Genomic DNA, 8,929 nt, shown 5'->3' with positions numbered 1-8,929 from the left:
TGTAGCTCTGTGAACACATGCCATCCATAGTCATGGCAGGATTTACCACATCGGACTTCAGACTGTAGCATTGTCCATCCATCAAGCCTCAGAGGACAAAAAAACAGAGCAGATCGAGCCAGGAGACACAAAAACCTCCACTGCATTAAAGCAATGTATTCTAGTTCAACATCCACGTATTTTAGTTCCAGAGGTTAGAGCAAAGATCATCATGTTGGCTCAACACTCCTTACGCCCCAGCAGAAGCTAAGAAATTCTGGTTCCGCTCAGTATGTCTTTACTGGAGCCATTTGTAGAAGCTTCATAGTACATCCATGGTTATCTTGCTTAAACAATCCCATATCGAGCATTATCTGTGGACATGGAAGTCCATATCCAGGCCATCTTGTAGAAGCTTTACAGTCTTTCATCAAATAGTTTACACATGATAGGTGATGAAAAAGGAGTGATCACTTTTCAATGCTTGTGGACAGTTTAGTCAGTGACTGGAAGTGATTTATTTAGTCACCAGCCTCACTGTGCTTTTATCAATCCCTAAAGGCTGAGCAATGCTACCTGTACTCAGTATTTTATTGTTTTTCCTTTTCTTTTTAGGAAAGCCTCAACCTTAAGCAGCCTCAAATGGATATACATGAATAGTTGTGGCTTTTGAAAAATGTTCTTGTTCATGTTAGTGAGGTCTGTTGGAACAAAACCAAACCAAATATATTTATGCGGCATGACTGCAGCACATCTTCTCACAATATATAGGTTGCCTTGAACAAAATATGTTTCAGTAGTCCATATATTATAGGGTAAAGTTTTCATGAGCATTTTTAAACAAGAGCTGAAGCAGGAAAGTGCCTATGAAATCGCCCCAAATTCAGTGTTTTATCATCATATCCAACCTCTCCCCTGATTTTGTATTTATTTAGCTATTATCTAATATCTAAAGGTCACATTACAGAATGTGCAGACTTAAAAACAAAACTAAGCAAACAGAATGTGACCATTTATCTGTGTTTTTACCCTCTGACGCTCCTAATGCACATTAAAAACCATCAGAGCTGCAGTTGTGGTGTCCCAGTGTGGGTAAACATCGCCCACCTGGCCCTCCAGGTGTGTTAAAACAAACTCTACATCTGCCTCATCAGCATCCATCTGTGTGCAGTGTGGCACTACCTCTTCTCCAATACTTGGGGGCGCAGTTTCCCTCAGAGACTGGACAGGAACCTAACCCAGATAGCAGTGCCCAGCCCCACCCAGTATATTTTATTGATGGAACCAGGCAACAGAAGGAGGTGTGGCCACAGTGGAGGAGGTCATCTTGTGTCTCTGTGTTGGATTTTGGGACTTTTCTTGGCACATGGGATGTTAAATCACCAGCTTGTAAATGGAATGAATGAATGAATGGATGAAGAGTTTGAATTGCTGTTTTGATCCAGTGAGAGGGATTTTCTACGGCAGCACCTATGTTTGTCTCTCTGGGTGTTGAAGGATGTTTGGATCAAACTCTTCAAGTGTTAATCTGATAATCAATAATCTCTGATGTTTTTGTGAATGTACGGGTCGCTGCCTGCTGAGCAGAAATCATCAATACAAGCTGATCCTGATCATTCAGTGTGCAATATTTTATCTCATGTTTGGGGAAACTTTCATCTATTTTATTGTATCGGCTGTCCTATTGATTAGGATGCGGGGTGTCAATATATCAGTCAGTGGGGTTTTATTGATTTTATTGATCAGTGTGATGGAGTATTCAATTAAACTCATGCAATATCTCATTGTGTTTGTGGTTTCTGTGAATGAACAAGCCTTCTCAGTTAAAATCCACCATCCACTTGCCTGTAGTACTAAACTGGATTGGCTTGAGGGACGTGACCTTCTGCTGTTTGTCATCTCACTGTAAGGTGACTCATAACACTAATGGACAGGCCGCTGACTGGACTTCTTTGCCAGCGCAGGTGGCCTCCGGACCGGTTTTGTCGACGCCGCTGCCCTCCCCACGGCTGGCCTCCGGACCTGTTCCGTCTCTGTCGTCGGCCTCCGGGTTGGCCACCTGAAATGTCTCAGTGGACTCTGTTTTGGGTATGCTTCGATAAAATTCAGTTAAAATGACAAACAGTCTAATTGGAACAGTTGCATGTTATGGACTTGCGCATCAGAAGCACATGAGCAATCATGTTTACATTCTTATTTCTAAAGCTGCGTCCACGAAAAGTGATTTGGTCATTGCACATCACTTTGCTGCTGACAACTGGTTACTTGCAGACATGACAGGTGACTCTCTAAAATATTTACCAGAGCCATTGAATGGAGAGTCGCACCATGTAAATGGACTTGTTCTTATATAGCGCTTTTCTACTCTGTTTGAGCACTCAAAGCGCTTTATACAACTAATTCATGGACACCAGCACCTCTTCTAAGCTCTTAAGTGCTTAGTATCTAACATTCATACACATTCACACTCCGATGATTAGTATCTTGCCCAAGGATACTTGGCATGCAGACTGGAGCAGCCTGGGATACACTAAAAAAAAATAATCAGTGGGATAAACATAAAAAAAAATATTGTAATAGGTTGCACGCAATTAAGTTATGTTTTGTCAACCTTATTTTTTCATGTTATAACTGCACACAAATTTTTTGTAACATGAACATGATTTTTTCATGTTGTTTGTATCCTTTTCATTCATGTCAAATATTTATAGACGTTACTTGTTTATCAGACATTAACTGGTTATGTAAAATGTAAAGAGTTATTTTACGTTAATTGTATTTGACTACCATGTGTTAGATTGACAAGATCATTTTATGCTATATACACACACACACACACAGAGTATGTACTGTATGTTTTGCTTTCAATCAAACCAACAAGCAAAACATTTTTTAACAATGACCTGTATTTTTCAAAACAGTATACAATTGGAAGTTGTAACAGCAGTTCAGATTATACATGAGTCATCTGAATGCATCTCTTCCAAAATGTACCAAACACAAACAACTGCTGGATCCTGAATTCAACATTCTAGGGCCTATGAAAATGTTAACGCTGAATTTTCTAGGAATACTGGCCCAAAGGTAAAAGGTGAGAATTCCTCAGGTATTTTTTTTTCTTTTTTTTAAATGTAAGAGCCTTAAGGCAATATGGCAACAGGAATGCAAATATTAAAATGTGACGAAGAAAAGCTTGAAAATAACATTTTTCAAACACAAAACCAAGAGCCCTAAAATATGATTCGTTTTGGCTTCCTTCTATAAGTAAAACATCACAATAACTTATACTAACAAACAAAACAAAACACTGGTTGGACATCACAACATAACCAAAATTACTGTAACCATGTCCAATGAACTTAAAAATTGTATGCCTTCTAAACAGCTGCTTCAATTATTTCAGGCTTTTGACCTGAGAGCAGTTACCAGCTTCAAAATGACTTTGGTGACGGCAATGATGCAACGATCATTTTACAATTGAATGGGACTGAGTTGGCAATTACATGCAATGTCAGTGGCAATACACCTTGATTGAAAATTTTTGTGCAGAAGCAGAAAGTGTGGCACACTCAGCCTCAATGTGATGAGAAATACAAACAAACCAAAAAAAACAAACAAGAAAAAACACTAGAGTACAAACTATTCCTCAAAAGAGTATGGATTGAAAAATGAACATTGAATGCTATAGTAATGATGGCCCCAAAGTTAAAAGTGAAAGTTGCTCCTACCAGTAAAAACCTATAAAATTGTGAGAAAAATCAGTTTCACTATATACTGTAATTTTGCCAGTGTTGGCAAAAAAGAATCAATGGAACATATTCAGAGAGGTAGACATATAGTTTCCATGTCATAACTGTTCACTCGTACAGTCTGTTCTTAAGAACCAGGGCCTTCTTTGAAAGGCTGTTCCCTTCGAGCTCCATAACCAGTTTCTGGAATACCTCGAAGGTATACATCAGTTCTGGTGGGTAGGTCAGGTTCAAAGTGTACATTAATCCAAATAGCATAGCAGCTGCTAGGGCACAGTTATCCAAATCCTGCAAGACTCTCTGGCCTTCAAGGACTATCCCAATGTCCTCAGGGCTGTCACTGGCATCTCTTGACTTTATGATGTAGATTCCCATGGTTGTTTCCTCAATAGATTGTTGGATAACTCCTTCATCTGTGGCCTGGAAAATACACATTTCCAAAATTAAATTCAACAGAACACTGGTCATTGCAAAGAAGCAGAATACTGTCAGAGAATGAAGAGGTGTTCAACTATGAACACCTCTTCATTCTCTGAAGAGGTGTTCAGAGAACACGTGGTCCTAATGCATGTAGAAGGGAAAAAAAAGTAAAACACCTAAACATAATATCTTCTCTAACCCATATAGACAATTCTCTGTATCTCTTTCTCCCTTGGCTAAGGTGACGTTCAACCCATTTATTAGTAGATAACTACATTTTGCCATGGTTTAGAAAGGACACTGAATAAAGCAGTATTTTTACAAAGTGACTGACACAAAACAAGCTTGTCGATTTAGTCTGGTTTTTGGTTATTATGTTAATTTTGTCAAAAGCAATAACTGTAGAGATACTAGCATCTGAACTGTACTAAACTATGATCCAAAACAAAGACATTAGCTGGATCCAAGTATTTCATAAATATTTTTTTTTATAAACACTTCCAGGCCATACAGTATTTTGTCTAATAAATAAGGTGGTCCCAATATTTATTAAATATCCATCCATCCATTCGCTTCCGCTTATCCTTTTCAGGGTCGCGGGGGGTGCTGGAGCCAATCCCAGCTGTCATAGGGCGAGAGGCGGGGTACACCCTGGACAGGTTGCCAGTCTGTCGCAGGGCTAACACACAAGGACAGACAACCATTCATACTCACATTCACACCTAGTGGCAATTTGGATTATCCAATTAACCTATCCCCACAAACTACATGTCTTTGGACAGTGGGAGGACATATTTATTAAATATGTCCATTAAAAAGTGAAATTGTGGCATGTCCGCATGTAGATAAAACAAGATGTCATAGCTAAATATAGTCTAATCATTTTCAGATATGTCTATTCATTTTAGAATTAAAAAAGACATACAAACTAGGGGCCACCAGTGGTATCCCACAGTCACCAGCAGATACACCTGTGGCACAATTTTGAAAATCTTAGATCATTTTCAAAATCCGAGAGGTCAATGTTATTGAGATTCAAAATCTTTTTAGTAGCTGCACCAATGGGATGAATTTGACAGTCCTACATGACTTTGTTGTTCAGTTGTCCATGCGTCATTGTGGCAATAAAAGCCTTTTTCAGCCAAGGGGTAAGAGATTTTAGATTTTTAAGTTTTGGGAGGGGGGGGGGTTTAGTTCATGAAGCAACCACATTTATTTTCAATGAAATGACCTTCTATAATAACACTTACCACATGTTCTGTCATTAAATTGCTGGGGTCTTCGTTGAGGTACACGCAGAGCCCCTTGATAATACATTCACGCACAAGATCAACATCATCCTGGCAAAGGGTGACAAGCAGCATTTTGTTAAAATTATTATTTTCTCTAAACTGTAGACACAAATTAAAATTCTTTCTTACCTGGGCCATGGGTTCCAGAATATTCTGCAGTCTTCTTCCTATCTGTCCTCCTCGCTTTTTGAACACCTTTATAAATTTGTCAGATAGCACATCTATCTGCGAGAGAAATCGGGACTGCAGTGGCATGGTGGTAATTAGAGCTGGGCGATAGAACGATAACGATATGTATCGCGATATAACTTTTACTCGATAGAGAAATTAAGCTATCACGATAGACCTCGCCGCTCTTGTCCTCTTAAAAAAAAAAAAAAAAAAGGTCAGCCAATCCAAATTAAGTAGCGCAGAGCCGAACCAATCACAGCCGCAGCGTCACGTCGCGTGACTTGTTACGTACAGCACAAGTGCCAAGCCGCACGTGTGTTTGTTTGGGAAGCAGCCAGCGGGTAATGGAGCCAGCGCATAATGGAGGAAATGAGTGTGCCAACTAGAAAAATCAACCGAGCGTGACCGAAGAGAAAACAGATGATGGTTCCAATGCCGGAGAGATTGTCGAACGGAAGAGCCATAGAAGTTCCGTAGTGTGAAGGTATTTCGGCTATTTCAAGTCTGACAAAAAACAGAGTAGCGTGCACTGTAAATTGTGCCGAAAGCAAGTCTGGAAATACAATAAACTGGTGCATGCGTCACACTGTGCGCCACGTTATTGTTTCGGTGAAATGAATTTCTTTTTTCTTTTTTTTCTTTTTTTTTTCTTTTTTTTTTTTTTTCTTTTTTTTGGCCTGTCCCGTTTGGCTCTTTTGCCATCAGAATTGTTGTCTAAAGGCAAAGAAAGATGCCCAACGGATTTACTTTACCAAACTGACCATCCCAGCCTTGCCGTAATGGTCCATTTGATTCACCTTTTATTGTTTATTTTATTTTCACTTACTGAATACGGGACAGACTTGTCTGGGGGAAAGAAGGGGAGAAAGAAAGAGGGAAAGAGAAACAGCTGAGAAGAGGGACGGGGGAGAAGGGCAAAAGACAAAAACCAACAGAACGGGCAGAGCAAAAAAAATGCATATATCAATCACCTGGATCACCTGCTGAGAAAGAAAAAAGAAAGCAAGCAGAAGAGAACAAGAGTAATAGAATAAACAACATCACAATGATATATGGGAATATGACAGTAAATACTAAATGTTAAACATTATTGTGCAGCACATAAGATCAACAGAACACAGTGTGCTTTGAGGTAGGAGCCAAAAAGGGTGTAGTTTGTGGGTGTGATCACCTGTGTGTACACCTGTGAGCATGGACGCGCTTGTTTTTTGTTTTTTTAAAAGGTTCCTTCATGTAATAATCTGCTAGAGGGTGTGGGGGGGCCACAGCCCGGTGAAATGAATTTCTACAATACTGTTAATTCTACTCTCTGCAGTGTTTAAATGCTTACATATACACACAGTTACTGTCCGTCCACACATACGACTCTGTTCTGCTTCTATGCCCCAGCTTTGTTTACTTTTTCCCACCAAGGCTTCTAGACTTCTGATTGGCCAACATTTCTGCACGGTTAGGAATCTAGCGCCACCTGCTGCTTTGGCATGTTCATAGCAGCCTTTTCCTTCATTTCTGCCTTTATGTGTGGACGGGATTATTTTTTTTAAACGAAAACGGAAAATCTCCGTTTTCAAAAATACCCGTGTACGTGTGGACGTAGCCTCAGTCTCTGACTGGAAGCGCTAATTCGTCATTCGGCTTTTGTCAGACTAAAGTAACTGTTAAAACTGTTTGAAAAGCTAAGCTATACAACAAGGAGAGATTGAGAATTTCCTTTTAGTTCTCAGTTTATTTGATATTGACAAAAGTTAGTCAGTTTTGTCTGTTCTTCTGTAAAACAAACTAAGATTTATTTTTAGAATTAATATTTTGTTTCTAAGTGGAATTGACAATTTAGTCTGTTTCGTTTGTTCTATTTTGAAACTTAAACGCTTTAGCGGCTGCCTTTTGTGTAGTTTGCAATATTTGCCTTTATTTATCTGAAAAAGTCTCATGTTCCTTAAGTACATCTACCCTGTTGAACTTATTATGGGAAATAAATAGTTAAATAAAAACAAGCTGCTGATTATTTCACATTTTACTTGTGAGCAACGGCACATTTAAATCTTACAAATATAGTTATTTGGCTTATATCGTGATAGATATCGTTATCGCCTGAAATGAAAAAAACATATCGTGATATGAAAAAATCTCATATCGCCCAGCTCTAGTGGTAATGCACTTAAACTCTGCATTTATCTAAAAAGAGAAGTTGACACGTAAAAATAACAGTCACAAACTCAAATGTAACAAGCTCACATTTACAAAAAGTTATATTTTTTCTCATATTACTAATTTTCAGCTATGCATCCCACTCACTTTTGTGGTGAAATGGACTGATTTTTATTTCGACAGACTTCCAGAGGAAAAAAGTTACACAACTGCTCAAGTTAGAAGTGGCTTATAACCACTGATTGTATATAAAAAGAGAATGATGTCACCACTTGTTAATTTCTATTTTGAAGTCTTAAGCTGTGCATTTCCACAGTTGCCCTTCCAGCTTTCTTTTTAAATAGCATGTCATTAGCACAGTGTAGATCTGCCTATGGAACCAAGAGACACTGTACCCTCATTAGTTAATCAAAAATCGTTAGCCAATGAGCATACACTAGTCCACTGTCCTTTTCCATATTAATGGGTACAATGAACACCCTGTCATAATGAATATGAAACTAGCAACTTAGACCACAAACACTCAGGAACCATAAATCATGTTTACTGAGGTCAAAGATAAAGTCAGTAGACCTAGAAACCATTTCTATCTTTTATATACAGTGTATGCTTCAGGTGCTACAATCAATAACAAAAAATCTTTACAGTTCAAAATGATTTCTGACAGTTTCCACAAACCTGGCAGACAACGTAAATGTTGTCAATGTTCTATTACAGGATACCATTAAAACACAATGATCTTCACAAAAGAATTCACAAATTACATACCTCGCTCACTTCAAAGAGTGCTGGCCATCTTGCCTGGAAGTCGCTGATCATGGGTGTGTCACAAACTACTTCATGTCTCCTATATGCAAATGTTTTCTCCATTTTCATTCTCACCACCTCCCGGTTGTTTGTCTTCTTCACATCTAAAAGAAGCTCCACTCTCACAGTCTCAAGGCTATCTTCAGATTCTCCAACCGGATAGGGGGGACAATAGTTTACTTCAGACCGCCGTGGTCTTTTAATGGCAAAAGCAGCACTTGATTTGCCCCCTGGTTTCTGTGTCACAGAGTTCACAACCACCTCAGGGCATCCTAACTTTCTTAAATGAGTGATAAGCACCAAATGTCTGTAAAGAAAAAGTCAATACATTTCAAATAATTATATTATCACAATGACCCAGAA

The 8,929-nt window shown here is 38.8% G+C and overlaps 1 protein-coding gene across 1 annotated transcript; it reads right to left on the bottom strand.

Moving 5' to 3' along the window:
- Positions 1-3,836: 3,836 nt before the first annotated feature.
- LOC146607789 (uncharacterized) lies at positions 3,837-8,686 on the bottom strand. Its single transcript, XM_085347383.1, has 5 exons — positions 8,528-8,686; positions 7,768-7,786; positions 5,570-5,709; positions 5,399-5,488; positions 3,837-4,148 (listed from the first exon to the last, which is right to left on the bottom strand). The coding sequence occupies exons 1-5, from the start codon at positions 8,633-8,635 to the stop codon at positions 3,837-3,839; spliced, it is 669 nt and encodes a 222-aa protein (XP_085203509.1). The 5' UTR covers positions 8,636-8,686.
- Between the last annotated feature and the right edge of the window lie 243 nt (positions 8,687-8,929).

Source organism: Diplotaxodon limnothrissa, linkage group LG23, assembly GCF_057381915.1.
Source record: "Diplotaxodon limnothrissa isolate DT_005_m linkage group LG23, D_limnothrissa_male_GT1.1, whole genome shotgun sequence".
NCBI classification, from domain to species: Eukaryota; Metazoa; Chordata; class Actinopteri; order Cichliformes; family Cichlidae; genus Diplotaxodon; species Diplotaxodon limnothrissa.
Note: the sequence above shows the minus strand (reverse complement) of the source record. Positions and strands in the feature narration are given on the sequence as shown.

Coding starts and splice junctions, on each gene's coding strand:
- LOC146607789 (XM_085347383.1), bottom strand. CDS start 8,635: ATGAAAATGGAGAAAACATTTGCATATAGGAGACATGAAGTAGTTTGT. Junction 5,489..5,569: donor TTCTGGAACCCATGGCCCAG/GTAAGAAAGAAT, acceptor ACCCTTTGCCAG/GATGATGTTGATCTTGTGCG. Junction 4,149..5,398: donor ATTTAATGACAGAACATGTG/GTAAGTGTTATT, acceptor TGTATTTTCCAG/GCCACAGATGAAGGAGTTAT.